This window comes from Lycium ferocissimum, chromosome 7, assembly GCF_029784015.1.
Source record: "Lycium ferocissimum isolate CSIRO_LF1 chromosome 7, AGI_CSIRO_Lferr_CH_V1, whole genome shotgun sequence".
In the NCBI taxonomy this organism is placed as follows: domain Eukaryota; kingdom Viridiplantae; phylum Streptophyta; class Magnoliopsida; order Solanales; family Solanaceae; genus Lycium; species Lycium ferocissimum.
The window spans coordinates 33,776,032-33,792,318 of record NC_081348.1 but is presented as its reverse complement, the minus strand read 5'-3'; the positions used below and the strand labels follow the sequence as shown (position 1 = coordinate 33,792,318).

At 35.7% G+C, this 16,287-nt stretch overlaps 2 protein-coding genes across 2 annotated transcripts; one reads left to right on the top strand and one right to left on the bottom strand.

Moving 5' to 3' along the window:
- Positions 1–4,875: 4,875 nt before the first annotated feature.
- Positions 4,876–8,030, top strand: LOC132064535 (uncharacterized). The gene is made up of 2 exons (XM_059457540.1): positions 4,876–5,960; positions 6,850–8,030. The coding sequence occupies exons 1-2, from the start codon at positions 5,615–5,617 to the stop codon at positions 7,788–7,790; spliced, it is 1,287 nt and encodes a 428-aa protein (XP_059313523.1). The 5' UTR covers positions 4,876–5,614; the 3' UTR covers positions 7,791–8,030.
- A 126-nt stretch (positions 8,031–8,156) lies between these two features.
- LOC132064534 (stromal 70 kDa heat shock-related protein, chloroplastic) lies at positions 8,157–12,988 on the bottom strand. The gene is made up of 8 exons (XM_059457539.1): positions 12,321–12,988; positions 11,004–11,256; positions 10,443–10,522; positions 10,186–10,328; positions 9,996–10,094; positions 9,689–9,878; positions 9,205–9,603; positions 8,157–8,976 (listed from the first exon to the last, which is right to left on the bottom strand). The coding sequence occupies exons 1-8, from the start codon at positions 12,867–12,869 to the stop codon at positions 8,569–8,571; spliced, it is 2,121 nt and encodes a 706-aa protein (XP_059313522.1). The 5' UTR covers positions 12,870–12,988; the 3' UTR covers positions 8,157–8,568.
- Positions 12,989–16,287: the final 3,299 nt, after the last annotated feature.

Genomic DNA, 16,287 nt, shown 5'->3' with positions numbered 1-16,287 from the left:
CAACTATTTAAAAAAGAAAACAAATGAAACTTACAGTACTAGACAGCTGTATCATCTTGTGGATCCTTTGTATGAAATGATGAGAAAATGTTGATTTTGACTCTTCCATTATGGGAATATGGCAGAAAAACTTAGACAACATGGTCCCTATTCTCGAATCTCGTATCACAAAAACAACTGGTCGGTGCGCTTTGATGTGCTATTATAGGATCCTCACCAGCTTGTATATTAATTGCTTATATAAAATCTTCATGTAGCACGACAGGTGGTATAGTAACATTTTAATTCTTTAATTAAACTGATAAAAGAAGTAAAAACATGTACTTCACACAAAAGTTAATTCACAGTTTATTATTCACTTATTATACGAAGTGTGCAAATCCCTCTCTTTCTTGGTCAATAATGAAAGATTATATCAAAGGCAGAGCTCCATGATTTCAATATTATGAGTTCAAGTTTGAAATTTCTATCGTCGCCTATTTGATTTACTGGGTTTGAATATAATTATTTGTACTTATTAAGTTAATTTTTAAACACACATATAATTTGAGCCAAACCTATTACCAGTAATAAGTTAATTTTTAAACACATTATATACGATGCGAAGCCAGATCTATTGCCGGTAAGTTCTTAACTATATCCACCCATGGATTACATAAGGGGGCTAATAATTCATACTACATCAAAAGATTACTTTAATCCCTAGATGGTGACATAATATCTTATCACTTTATGTGAACTTACCTTCCAATAAACATCATTTTTTTGTCCTCTTTGTCCTCACCATACTTTCTAACCCTTAAAAACCTATCTACCTCATTTCCACATCATATTTATACACACATACATAACACACACATCTTCTTGGACAGCTTTGAGTATAGAGTCATAGGAGACAGCACAAGAAAATGGATGGATACACCAAGATCAACGGAACCAACAAGTCAAGATCCAAGGATTTCTCAGATCTCCAATCTTTCCCCCAACCCCAAAAAACCAATGAGAATCTCAGCCCAAATCACACTGTTTTTCATGATAACATAGATCTTGAATCCATATCCAAAAACCAACAAAGCAAGAACCAAGAAACCCATGATGAGAATGACAAAGAGAATGAAGATGTCATTGCCTATGAAGAAAAAATGGAGAGCAACAACAACAACAATATTCCTAGTGGTGTGAAGTTGAGCAGAGCTTACTCTGTTTCATCAGCAGCTTCAGCAAACAGGTTTAGGCTAGAAAGACAAGGGAGCAAGAGGACAACAACTACATCAACATCATTTCAATCAGTGAAGAGAGTTTTCTCAATGAGAAGATCTTCATCAGTTTCTGAGAAGTATTGCAGGATTCATGATCAGGGATTCACCATTTCTTCTCCAACAATGGATGATGTTGCTGAAGGTCATGAGGGTATGGACAAGAAGAAGAAGAAAAGTGGAAGTGGCAGAATCCTAAAAGCCTGTAAGCGCCTTTTTAGAATCTGAAAGTCACCACAAAATGAATCATTTCATTCTTTTTCCTAGAACAACAAAAAGTATTTAATTCAGTACTTCTGCTTTTTCAAAGTCAAAAGAGTTTGGTAGTCACTGGGGCTACACTCTGAAGAACATATGGAGTATTATGTATTGTTTCATTACTCCCCACAGTCACCACACCCAACACTTTTGGCCAAGCTCATGAGCAAAATGGATGTAATCAATTATATATTTATATTTTTACTTATTTTGCATATGCACAGAATTTGAGTTGGAAGTTGTGAGTTCAATTCTATTCGCTCAACTCGGTCTAAATCTCCCTCTGAATTCATCCATCATAAGAAGAAAAGTTTGTGTATGTACTCAAGAGAGGCCGTCCAACTTATATCTTGAGAATGTTAAATCTTTGGCATTTTATATATAGTTTCTTATATTTCTTCTTTAGCCTGGGTTGGAGAAGGGTCTTCTTATTGAGCGGCACCTATGTCTCAGGTAATTTTTGCAAGCATAAGGGGTCTTATAATCTAGAAGTTACTAGTGCAAGTTAATGTTTTAAGTTAATTTGTTCAAGTTTGGTATTCACATGAGTTTAATATCTATGGAAATAAAACTCGTGATTTGTGTGAATTTCGAGTGTTCAGTGATCTTTAGATGTTTAACTCCTGATTATCTAACTGTCAAAGTCAAAGTTACATTCAGATGTTTGACTATGAGAAAGCTGATTGAGATCCAAATCTAGGCATAAACTAATGACTTTTCAATTCAAAGCTTTGCCAGTAGTTATAATAGTGACTTAACAATTGTGGGAAAGTGAGAGTGAAGTTCTGAGGGAACATGGGTCCAAAAAACAAAAGAGAAAAAACAAATAAAAGTCTAGATATGAAAAGGAAAATGAGTGAAATATCAACAAGCATGTGAACATCACAGAACAAAGACAAAAATGGAAGTACCAAGGCTTCATTTGGTTTCACACAGTACCCTTTATGAGGCACAAACTATTAAACACAAAACAATACTGTTATGTAACCTATTCTTGTCACTGCTATCAAAATCAGACACTGGACCTGTTTTTTAATTGTTCAAAAACGATCAAGAAGTGGAGAAAGAAAACTCAATCTAAGACACCTTGAATTACAAAATTTTTGTAGTTAAAAAATGATTACAAATATGACAATAGTCACAATACATTCAAGACAGAGTGATATAACATTTTCAGAATAAAATCTTGTTTTTGAACAATCTATAAACCAAAATGTATAATGTACGACACTTATAAGGCCACCTTTTCGAGTCTTCACTAAAAGTTCATGTCAGCACTGTTTGATGAATCAAAATGTTACTATTTGAAGTACTGTGTTCGTGTCACCTGAATCAAGTGACCCCTTTGGACCATTGTTACCTAATAGTAGAGTCTTTACCCTTTTCCCATCCCATATGTCTAATTAGAATATACCACGAAAAAGTTATATAACTAAAATAAAATTTGTAATGGATCGATCACAAAATCAAATCTCTCATAATTCAAACGCATCATTAATAAGCCGGAATCAACACACAACTAAAGGAAATAGTTTCATATGCATTATACCATGAAAAGTCGTACAACTAAAATAATACTTGTAATGGATCACAAAATCAAATCCCTCATAGTTCAAACGGATCATTAGTAAGCCAGAATCAAAACACAACTAGAGTAATATTTTCATATGCCAATATACCATGAAAAAGCCATATAACTAAAATAATATTTGTAATGCAAAATCAAATCTCTCATAATTCAAAGGATTGTTGATAAGCCGGAGTCAACACACAACTAGAGGAAATAGTTTCATATTGCAATATACCATGAAAAAGTCATATAACTAAAATAATATTTGTAACGGATCACAAAAAGCAAACCTCATAAAATTCAGATGGATCATTAGTAAACCGGAATCAACACACAACTAGAGAGAATAGTTATCATATACAAATATACCATGAAAAATTAAAAGTCATAAAACTAATACAACATTTGTAACGAACGACAAAATCAAATCTCTCACAGATCACTAGCAAACTGGAATCAGCACAACTAGGTGAAATAGTTTCATATCCCCACTTACAATTCTAGTAGAAGAAAACAACACCTACAATATTTCACTTACACATTATCTCGTATTACTTTTTACTCCACTAATCTCTCATAGTCTCAATTAGTAGTAATATTCTAATACCAAGCACTTAAAACCCTCCCAATTTCAAAAGAAAGATAAGCATCAAGGCAAGCATGACATATCTGCTTAGCACTAAGCAAACGTTGATCCGAACCACTCATCGTAACACTCCTAGGTTTCTCAATCTCAATTCCCAAAATCTCCTTCACCAAAACCTTAAGCCCAACATTCCTCAATTCCTTCTTCCCCATCTCCACCACAGCCCATTCCCTTAAATCAACACTATTCAACACTTCAATCCCATAATTTCTCCACGTCAGCACTTATACCAACACCAACAAACTTATAAGTTTCGTTTTTAAGAAAGTTTCGGAGTTTACGTGGAATGTTGGGGGAATGGGCAATTTGGACCAATACAGACGTGAGACGACTTATTCCCATTTAGAAGATTTGGTGAAAAGTGTTTGCTCAATTGGAAGAATGAAAAATTATATTGTCACACGTTTTATAAGGCGGAGTATTATAATCTTCATTTTATCTTATATGTCGTGTAAAATTGCTTACATGTCTTGTTAGATTGACAAATTTTACCTTGTTCATAAGTTGTACGGTGTGGGGATAACTTTGATACAAATCTTCATTTTTACTTACCTGGTTAAATTGTTCATAGGTTTACTGGTTGCCAATTGTTTACAAATTTTAAATTTGCCGTAATGACTTCCCTTGATACTATGTTATTCTACTTATCTTGTAAAGTGTTAACAAATTTTGTCTGATTGACAAATTTTGCATGTGTTATTTAATTATTCACAAGTTTTATCGTACTGGCAAGATTAGGTATTATTTTCATTCCACCTATCTTGTTAAATTGTTCGCAAATTTTATCGGATGGATAAAACATGCCTGTAATGTTCAATTTTTCATATCTCTAATATTTTTCTATTCAAATTAGAATGCATGACATGAGAAGTTAAACGGATACACAATGCAATTTTTTTTAATTTCAAATGCTTTTGCAATGGGATTGCTTATTTTCTAGATACATACAAATACACAACAACAAAGAGAGCTGCCATGAGAAGATGGAGTGAGAATCGGGGAATACACATCAAATTCTCACTAGAAATAAATTAAAGTTTGAGCTAAATCACATTAGAAATAAATCCATCGACTATAAATAAATCAAGACAGCCATGTGGGACTGATTTAAACTCGGGTTTGTACATACATAAAATGAATATGATTTGTATAAGTTTCACTCCAAACAAAGATACAGGTTCGTAAAGTTTTAAATATTAAGATATTATTCGAGACAACTTTAGATAGAAAAATACACATTTTCCCGAACAGGAAAAGTCATATAAAAGATAAAGTAACTAAGCAAATGAACGAATTACTAGTGACATCTGAATATGTACATGTTAAGTTTGACAAAGAAATACTTATCGGCATTCAATTGGGTCCAAATGATTGTCGTACCCTATTTTTCCACTTAACTTCTGTTGTAACGATTTGTTAATTATAACAATTATATGTGCACCTGGTACATTGACCATTTTCTGGTTTATCGTTTCAATTTTATCCAATGTCCTCCGTGTAAATTATAGTAATATCTTATCCTCGTAACTGTTGCAACAAAATAGGTGTCGTACAATTCTTTGACACTATAAATACCATATGTTCATAAAGCAGCTCAATGAATGTAGGCAACTGAATCATATTATCAACCTTTGATTTCCTGAATACAAGGGAATTTTTAAATCCACTTTTGTCCCCTCAAAATCCGAATCAAAACGTAAGAATCCTCAGAATAATACGAAATACCATCAAAAATACACAAATTAAAAGCCTTGTTTATCCTATATACCAGAAAGTCCCTTCATGGTAATGCCATTTCATTATCGTTAGAACCAAACAATCAAATCTGTGGCAGAAAAAAAAAAACTAAAACCAATTCTACGTATATAAATACACAAATCCTCAATGTTCTTCTCTTTGTCATCTCAATTCTTGAAACATAATATTATTCTTATTCTAATTTTAATTCTCCCCTTTGTGTATATAAACTTTTTAGCCTTTTTCATTTCATTTTTTCTTGTTGGGTTTTTCGCATTTGATTTGAAAACGCCAACAGAAGGTGTTGTGATGGCGGAGGAACCTGTTTTATGTGGTTCACCATTGGGGTCCACCCCAAGCTCCCCTAAGAGTAGGATTAAATTTCTGTGTAGCCATGGAGGAAAAATTCTTCCTCAGCCAGCTGATGGCCACCTCAAGTATGTCGGGGGCGAGACACGTGTCATCTCCGTTCCTCGGGACATTAAACTTACAGGTAAATATTTTATTTGTTGCATGGAATTGAATCCTGAATTGATTTGCCTCGTTTGGACCTAAAATCATACATATTCCGGGAAATAATAATAGTACGTTATGTTTGCATAAGTGGTGCACTTTTAGTCAAACTCCCAAATATTTTTTTTTAGAAATTTAACGGAAAAGAACAAAAATGCCCCGAACTTTTAGAAAAGGTATAAAAAATACCCTTTATTCATCTATTTTGCTAAAACTACCCTCAATTCAACTTTTTGGCTCATTCATTCCATTTGACTGTACACATGACATTTTATTATTGAAAAAATTGATTTTTTTATTAAAAAAGAAATGAAAAATGTCCATTTTAATTATTTAAATGAATATGCTACATTGCAGGGAATTGAATCCTGAATTGATTTGCATATTGTATTTAATTGGACTTCGAATTATGAACAATTTCACCTTCTTCTTTATTTCATATCAAATCCAATTGCCAACATTCTTTTGCTCATCTTTCTGTGTTATATTGCCTTTGATAGTTCTAAAGAATGACATTCTAGGGTCAGACAGATTTTGACATGTATGATGTACCTATAATTGCAAAAAACTAAGATTTTGGGGAGTAAAATTAAAGATTTTGGTAGAAATAGGAATAAATTCAGTTTGGTTTTAGGTTATTTTGAGATCAGTTGGCAACTTGTCATACACCATGAACTTATCTAAATGCCTATAGCTCTAGGAGTCATTTATAACTGACAAGGCTGTAAACATCCTTAGCCTCATTGACACTTGATTTGATTCAAAGAAATTTAATTATTGAATTGCATATCAATGTCTCAGTTCTTCAAAATTCTAAAGTAGAATCCGAGTTTTTGAGTGAATAACATGACTGTTGTGCCACATTACAGAACTCATGAAGAAACTCACTCCCCAAATTGAGGGTGACATGGTTCTCAAATATCAACTAGTACACGAGGACCTTGACGCCTTGATCTCAGTAAAAACAGACGAAGATCTACGCCACATGTTGGACGAATATGATCGTTGTGAAAGTGCAGGGATCCCGAGGCTTCGTGCCTTCCTCTTTCCAGCAAAGCCCATCGTGGTGGACCACCACACAACCCCACCAGAACCTCTAGAACAACGATATATCGATGCCATTAATGGTATAATCCGTTCAAGGGAAGCAGGGCTTAGGATACAACATCCTCTAAGCATAAGCCATGCTTCTTTTGGCTTTTCCTCTGCTTGTTCTTCACCAAGATCTCCTGAGAGTTGTACTACTGATGGTGTTATCCACGAGTCTTTGCTACAAAGTATTTTTCAAAATAGAAGCCAATTGCACAAAGTTCAGAGTTCCCCTAGCTTTTACAATGTCAATAGCCAGCAGCAACCTGGGTCCCATCATAACCATCAGTCGCCGCAGCAGCAACAACATCATTATTACAACTATAGGCAACCGAACTACAACGGGTACCAGTTAAGCAAACCTCCACCTGGTCCTGGTGATCCAGTCAAAGGGCCAGACAGGCTGTTTTCTGTTAGGTCTGTTGGTCGAGCCGAGGGGTTAAGGTATCAAGCGGATCATAACCAACACTACTATCAATCACCCATGAGGTACAGCCGTGGCAGTGGCTGTTGTACAAAATGTATGCATTATGATGACTATGGCCATTGTGGGGAAAGGAGAAATGGAAGTATATCACCGGGCAGTTACTCTATGGAGATAGGAAATGGCTGTCCTTCTCCAGGAGGTTATTCCGTGGAAAGAAGAACTAGTAGTCTCTCCCCAAGTCCCATTCCGTTGAGTCCTCGCTTCTCCAACATGGCTGGATCAGGGGATACTTAATACTCTTACGTGCTCTGCAATTCCAGTGTTTCCTCTATTGATGACTCCGTTACCTTCTCAAAGCACATATGTTTCCCAAGAACTTGTCTTCCCACTTTGGCATACGTTACTGTATAGTCAATAATTATTGTATCGTCAAAGAGGGGTGTACATTCATCTTTTGTGTTTTTACATTTGAACTTTTGTATAATAAATAAACACTGACATTCTTTATTGGTACCTCAGGACATTTACTTCGTACATACATTAAACATCAGCTTATCATTTTTCTTGATTGAAATGTATGCTGATAAGAGGCTTTAAGCTGAAATACTTACGACAATTCATGCAGGAGCTGCGAGGAGCTGGATAAGACAAATCACACTATTTTATGCCGGTACTAAGAATTAAATTCAAAATGAATCACTCCAATAACAGCATGTCTGATAAACAAGTAATGAAAACCAAAAGGAACTTTAGGGAAGGATCTTCTCAAGTTAGGGGATGGTACGAGTGAGAGACCACAAAGAGCAGCTCCTCTAACCCTTCGGTTCAACTGCTAACATCGCTAAAAATATTCATGGGTTCACACTCTTTCATTTTGCAATCAAGAATACCCACCTACCTCAACATTTCTAACCTCTAGTTCCCTGTATGAATTTATCTTTTTCACATACTCCATCCACCAGAAACTGTCCCCCAAAATCTTAATTGTGCAAAAAGTTAACCCCTTATACACAAACTAAGAGTATAATAAGCTGAAAATCACATATGGTCTCAAAATTGCTCTTCAATGCTCTCACTTGCTGTCTGTGAAATCAGCATCAATTACGTCTTCATCAGGTCCCTTCCCTGATGATTCTGCAGGCCCATCGGGACCCCCCGGTGCTGGACCAGCACCTGGTGCAGCACCTCCAGCACCCGGCTGGTTGTAGAGCGACTGACCAAGCTGCATTACTTCTTGGTTAAGGGCAGCCATAGCATCCTTCATGGTCTGAGTTGAGCCCCCTGAGATGGCTTCTTTCAGCTCTCCAAGTTTAGCCTCAACTTTCTCCTTCACCGGCCCTGGTACTTTGTCTCCAAGTTCCTTCAATTGCTTTTCTGTCTGGTAGACAACAGAATCCGCCTGATTCTTTGTGTCTATGGCATCTCTCTTCTCCTTGTCTTCCTGGGCAAATCTTTCAGCTTCTTTAACCATTCTCTCGACCTGTTCCCATGCAACCAAAAATATGATCACTTATGAGCAGTAAAGGGAATTATCAAGAAATGATATGCAATATGTTGCTTTATATACAACCAAAAGTAATAAAAGGAAAAAATAAAAAAGGCAAAATTCAGCAACTGATAAACACTATACAGCTCTTTGCACAACTACCTAGCTAGAATTGCTAATGGAGACCTGGTCCTAGTACACAATTGGAAGTCAAAAACATACCTCATCACCGGGCAGTGTGCTGGCACCAGTAATGGTGATGTCTTGCTTCTTCCCAGTACCCTTGTCAATAGCAGTGACGGAGAGAATGCCATTGGCATCAATGTCAAACTTCACTTCAATTTGAGGAACCCCTCTTGGGGCAGGAGGAATTCCATCAAGCCGGAAGCTGCCTAAAGATTTGTTGTCCCGGACAAATTCTCGCTCCCCTTGGAGGACATTAATTTCTACACTTGTCTGACCATCAGCAGCGGTAGAGAATACTTCTGATTTTGAGGTAGGCAATGTTGTATTTCTTGGAATGATCTTTGTCATCACACCACCAAGTGTTTCCAAACCAATGGATAAAGGTGTGACATCCAAAAGAACGATATCGCTGACATCTCCGGCCAACACTCCAGCCTAGAAAAATGAGAAAAATGAGAGGTGCACCAAAATACTAATCAAGACATAGAATACAAGAACCAGGAACAAACAAGGCTCTTACCTGCACTGCAGCACCAAGAGCAACAACTTCATCAGGGTTAACTGTAACATTGGGGTCTTTTCCTGTCAATTTCTTAACAAGTTCCTGAACAGCTGGAATACGTGTAGAACCACCAACAAGGATCACCTCGTCAATATCGCTGAAGGAGAGCTTGGCATCTCTCAAGGAATTCTGAACAGGAGTTTTAAGCCTAATTGCAGAACAAGAGCAAAAAAGCTGACATCAAACCCTCTCTATCTTGTAAATGGCAAGGCTACTTAATAATTAAAGTTGACGAGCTATAAAAACTGAGTTCTATTGCTGTTACCTGTCAAGCAGATCGGAGCATAGTTCTTCAAATTTACCACGTGTGATAGTTGTCTCAATGTGTTTAGGACCATCAGCAGTGGCTGTAATGAATGGCAAACTACAAAACCAAAATATATCATTTCAAAATCAACAGATGGAGAAGCCCCAAGGGGAAAGAAGCAAAATGAAGGTTATCACGCCACACATACCTGATGTTAGTCTGTGTGAGTGATGACAGTTCCATCTTAGCTTTTTCAGCAGTCTCAGTCAGACGTTGAAGAGCTTGTTTGTCTTTCAGAAGATCAATACCTTCATCCCTCTTGAAACTTGCAGCAAGCCAATCAACAACCCTCTGCATGAATGAAACACTTGTAAATGAGTTCTCGCAGGAACTAAATATTTAGAGTTAAATTGCTCAATCAACTAACAAATACATTTCATTGGCAGGGAAAGAAACTATACAAACCTTGTCAAAATCATCACCACCAAGATGGGTATCACCAGAAGTAGAAAGCACCTCAAAGACACCATCACCAACCTCAAGAACTGCAAGTAAATAAATTATTACATTAGTACACATATGCATTAGTATGCACGGAGGCATGAATAGTCAAGACATTGCAAGATAATTTACAATAACATCCCCTAAACCACATAAGAAAGCTACGACTGCCAAAAGGCCACAGTACAGAGGTTATACTACTAAATACAGAAAAAACATTTAAGAATTCACAGCTATCGGCTCATTCCTGATATGCAGCTCAAGCTTTAAATGTTGCTCGATAAAAGAATTAGCAGCAACGTCCAAACCTTTTATTTTATTTCCTGTAACTACCCCTACAAACTGGTTTAAAACATATGCCTCTCCTTTAAATTGTGGATGCATGCACAGCATGATTATTGGAAACTCAAAATATGGAAATCAACTAACAGGACACAACAACAAAGCCAAGCACAGAAAGCAGGGAACAGCTTCAGGACAGAAGGAAGCTAACACCACAAGAGGGAACCATAGCGCCATCATTACCTGATACATCAAAAGTACCACCTCCAAGATCAAAAACCAAAATTGTTTCATTATTTTTCTTTTCAAAACCATAAGCCAAGGAGGCAGCTGTGGGTTCATTAATGATCCGAAGAACCTCCAATCCAGCAATGCGACCTGCATCCTTTGTTGCTGTCCTCTGAGAATCATTGAAGTAAGCAGGAACCGTGACAACAGCCTTGGAAACCTTGTCATTCAAAAATTTGGATGCATCATCCACCAACTTCCTCAGGACCTAAACCAGAAAGAGAATTAAATCATTAGTAAGTCAACATAATTGGGGAAGCAATAACATCCCTAAACATAAGCCAGCTCACTTGACTGTGGAATTTAAAATAAAAACCCAAAAAGTATCTGGCAGGACGGTCAAGCCTCTATAAGCACTCTTGTCTAATCAACTATGCAAGTGCATCATATAACTAATGCTTTATTGGATCATATTATTCACATCAAATCCAGCAAAAGCCATGTGAATTAACAAACTTCAAGATCTCAAATCATGAAGACAGTTATAGTACCAGTGCTTTTGGCATGGAGTAAAAGATTGCCTAGGAAGATGTTCACCTTCTCCCTTCTGGAGTATGGATGAATATTTTCCTGGACTTGTAGTGTATGTTACCTTAAATTGTGGACTATAGTCTCAAAGGTAAAATAATATTCTTTTAAATCCCCAGACTTCTACTCCATATCTCTAATTTCAATCAATACTTAAATATTATTGTCCACCTTTAATAAAATTATGTTAAAACACTATCCTACACCTTGCAATATCATAAGTTATCAACTTTTTTAGATGCTCCATACAAAAAGCATCCAACAAACACTAGTCTAGAAATGCAACTGAAGACAAACTATACGCGTTAATAAAGGTTTATGAAGCAGAATACTCCCTCCATTTCAATTAGTTTGTCTGACTTTCCTTTTCAGTCCGTCTCAAAAAGAATGACTCTTTCCTTTTTTGGGCAACTCTTCAATTCCAACTTCCCACATGGCATATTTAAAATCACAAGATTAAAGGACATTTTGGTATATTTTACATATCTTTTAATTTAAGACCACAAGAATCAAAAGTCATTCTTTACTTTCTTAAATTCCGTACCAAGTCAAAAACAGACAAACAAATTGAAACCAAAGAACAAATTATGTTAACAACACTATCCTTAACTTATCCTACACCTTGCAATATCATACATTGTCAATTGTTTTTACATACTCCATACCAAAGCATCCAACAAACACTAGTCTAAAAAATGCAAGTTAAGACAAACCATAAGTGTTAATACAAGATTATATATATACCTGAGCTGAAATTTCTTCAGCAGCGAATGATTTACCAATAGCAGGACAATCAAGCTTAACATTTCCATTCTCATCTCTAATAACATTATACGAAACCTGCTTAGACTCCTCATCCACCTCATTCATCTTCCTTCCAATAAACCTCTTCACCGAAAAGAACGTATTCTCAGGATTCACCACAGCCTGACGCTTGGCAATTTGCCCAACAAGCCTATCACCACTTTTCGTATACGCCACAACTGAAGGAGTTGTTCTCTGTCCTTCAGCATTGGTAACTATGGTGGGTTTCCCTCCTTCCATAGCTGCCACAGCTGAATTTGTAGTCCCCAAATCAATTCCCACAACCTTCTCAGCCACCACACGAAGACCACCGCCGTTGCGACGGCTTGAGCTAGTGCTCTTTTTGTGGTTTAATCCGAAGTTTAGGGTTCTGTTGTTTAGGTTTTGTCCTAAAAACACTGTTTTTGAGGGTTTTGTGCGGGTAGAATTTGAGGGAGTTGTGAAATATGTGGCTCCAAGAGCGTGAATTTGAGCTGTTGAAGACGCCATAGTTTAAGGTTTATTGATTGGAAAAACCCTAACCCTAACCCTAAGTGGAAGAATTTGGGGGGATTAGAGGAAAGTGAAGCGGAGAGAACAAAGGAGTGAGGAGGAAGAAGAGTAGAAGAAGAGAAGATAAGGAGAGGAGGGTGAGGGTTAGGTGAGGACACGTGGACGGTTCTAGAATGGTCTATTCGTTTGTGATTGAAATTCAAGCTTGTGATTGGCTGGTTGGGTTTGGGTCCTTTTGTGAGGCCCAATGGATCTCCTCCTAGCTTATAGGCCGGCAACCGCAATTTTTCGTAGGCATTCTTTTGCACAGATTGTCCTTCAAAGGCTTTGGTCTTTAATTTTTATACTTTGCTTAGAAAAAGGGCTGAAAATACCCGAGATTTTGAGTTTAAACCTTCACTCAGTAAAATAATAAAAAATCACAAAGCAAGACTTAGCGAAAAGTCTACCTTTAAGGCAAAGGTTTGCCAATTTGCCTTAAGATAGATGTTTGTCTTGTGAAATCTTGCAAGGCAGAATTATTATTTTTTTACTTTGCTAGAATTCCAAATATGCCTACTTTTGCTATGAAATTCTGCCTTCCGAAATTATTATTATTTTTTGACTAAGCTGGATTAGAACCTAAAATCTCGAAATATTTTAAGCGAAGGAAAAAAACCTAAAGACCAGCAATTTGAGCGTCAAAAATTAAAGACCATCCCCCCAAATAAGGACGATCGTGCAAATTGCCCTTCTTTTAGGCTTTGTTGAAAATCTTTTTAGTATATTTTAATTCGTAGAGTGTTTGTATAGCTAACTTTTTATACTTTTTTCCCTAATTTAAATATGTATAAAGTATGAGGTGAAATTAACTAATGTGGCAAGTGAGCATATTACTAGTTGGGATTTAGCAATTAACCAAGCTAATCCTGTTAACTAGAGGGCTTCGATGTTCTTGGATTTCATTGTTTTGCGCAGATTGTCCTTCTTTTAGGTTGGTCTTTAATTTTTTGTCCTTCACTTAAAAAGGTAGCCGAAATACCTTGAGATTTTGGGTTCGAATTCCCGCTCAGTCAAAAAAAAAAAAAATCGCAAGACAAGACCTTTGCAAAAGACTCTACCTTAAGGCATAACTAAAAGTCTGCCGGAAGTTATGCCTTACAAGGCAATTTTGTCCGAATAGGCATAAGTCCATCAAAACCTCTGTCGTGCGAAATTATTATTATTTTTTATTTTGTTGGGTTTCAAACCTAGAACCTCGGGGTATTTTCGGCCACCTTTTTAAGCGAAGGACAAAAATTAAAGACCAGCGAATTGAGGGATTAAAATTAAAGAGCAATCCGTATGAAGAACAATCGCGCAAATTAAGTAAGGAATTAATAAGTGGGCCAAGCCCATAATCTTATTAGCATAGTTCTTTAGGGGCAATTTGCAGGATTCTCCTTCACTAGGGATGATCTTTAATTTTTACCCCTCAAAATGGTGGTCTTTAAATTTTGTCCTTCAGGCAGAAATTCTACCTTAGGCCCAAATCAGAATTTGCATTGGCAGATTTGAAAATTCTGCCATTGCGATTTTTTTTTTTTAATTGAGCTGGGATTTAAACCCACAACCTCGGGGTGTTAGGCGAAAGGCAAAACTTAAAGACCATCAATTTAAAGGGCAAAAATTAAAGACCACCCCAAATGAAGGGTAATCCACGCAAAAAAAAGGTTCTTTAAAGTATATAGTGTGAATTATTATGTGAATAAAAGGTCGAGTTAGTTTCAATAAAGAGGTGACAAATAAATCTAAGGGTTTTTACTTGGATATGCAAAATTATACAAATATTTGTTCAATTTAGCAATAAAATCTATTTTTCAAAAAGTAGCAAGAGTATTTCACAATAATATACAATCCGTTCAATAAATACAACTTTTTTGTATAAAATCCAGTCAAAACATACAACTCATATACACCTTGCCTACAATTATGTGGTCGTATGTATTTTATATGTCGTGCATATGCCACTTTATGTCCAGTGATACATTGGACATACAAATAACGTACACTTTTTGAATACAAAAAACATACAACATATTTATACATTGGGATCTGAAAAAAACAATATCATTCTTCTTTCTCTTGAGTTTCAATCTGAAAGTCTAATAAAAACCAACTCAAATCTTCACCAAACTTCCACAAAATTGATATATAAACTCCAAATGATATTCGCAACCGTTTGCAACAACATCTAATTCAAATAAACAACAATTTGGCAAAACCCAAATTTCAAATTCAAAGCTTTAAAACTTGTTAATGGCTGTTAATGGAGCTTTTCTCGGCCGAGTGTGCTTGGTGAGAAAAAGAGAAAATGAGGAAGAGTATGGCTTAAAATGGAAAAGATTGGAGCCTAATCTTTTACGTTTGCTATAATTGATAAAGTGTTATTATATATGTAATTAAATAATTACCATGAAAAATAGTAATTAAGTCTTAAAAGTTGTACCCATGTAAAAATTTCATAAACCGAATCCAACTTATTAGGTGAAATGCCATTGCCAAAACAATAAAAATTAATGAAATATCACTGCCAACATTAAGGGCCCGTTTGGCCATAAATACCAAAAACTTTTTCACTTTTTTTGGAATTTTTGAAGTTGGAGTTGGAGTTGGAGTTGGAGTTGTGTTTGGTCATAGTTTTTGGTAAAATATAGTGTAAAAAAGTGAAAAAAGTGAATTTTTTTTGAAAAACAAGTTTTCCTTGTTTTTAGTATTCCGGAAAAAAGTGAATAATTTTTATGGCCAACCGCTAAAAGTAAAAAAAGTGAAAAAACTTCCGGAAAAAAGTGAATAATTTTTATGGCCAAACGCCCACTATATTGATCCAAATCAAACTACGTACGCCCCTAGAATTACTACCCGGAAAATCTTGAACCTTGACATGAAGATGCCAAATCAAACTACTTACCCCTAGATGTAATTGAATTTGTAATTAGGTATAATTATGCAATTTCGAATTGTTTGTGTGGTTAAGTAATTGCTTGGTCAATAATGACATTCGATGTAATTGAGGGAAGCAATTACACTCTTTAATTCTCAAGGATGTAAAAATTGCTATTTGCTGGTAATTCTATGGTGTAATAAGTAAGTGACTTTTCACATTCTATTTTATTCTTATTTTTTAAAAGTATAATTTTTCTTTTACACTCTATTTCTTTCATTTCAAATGGGTAAGGCTAGTGTTTAAAAATAATTTCGTGTTTACTAGCTTTTTTTCTAGTTATTATTACAAATACTCATTATTGATTTTTTTTTTTTTAAACCCATCCATATTCTTTTGTTATTTAAAAAGGAAATAAATAACGAATTAGATTATATTCAGTGAGAAGATATTTCGATTACTCTATATGAAACTATTGGTTAATTTATAAAAGCAGAAGCACATGGATCGCGA

Coding starts and splice junctions, on each gene's coding strand:
- LOC132064535 (XM_059457540.1), top strand. CDS start 5,615: ATGTTCTTCTCTTTGTCATCTCAATTCTTGAAACATAATATTATTCTT. Junction 5,961..6,849: donor TCGGGACATTAAACTTACAG/GTAAATATTTTA, acceptor GCCACATTACAG/AACTCATGAAGAAACTCACT.
- LOC132064534 (XM_059457539.1), bottom strand. CDS start 12,869: ATGGCGTCTTCAACAGCTCAAATTCACGCTCTTGGAGCCACATATTTC. Junction 9,604..9,688: donor CTCTTGGTGCTGCAGTGCAG/GTAAGAGCCTTG, acceptor TCATTTTTCTAG/GCTGGAGTGTTGGCCGGAGA. Junction 8,977..9,204: donor GCACACTGCCCGGTGATGAG/GTATGTTTTTGA, acceptor GCATGGGAACAG/GTCGAGAGAATGGTTAAAGA.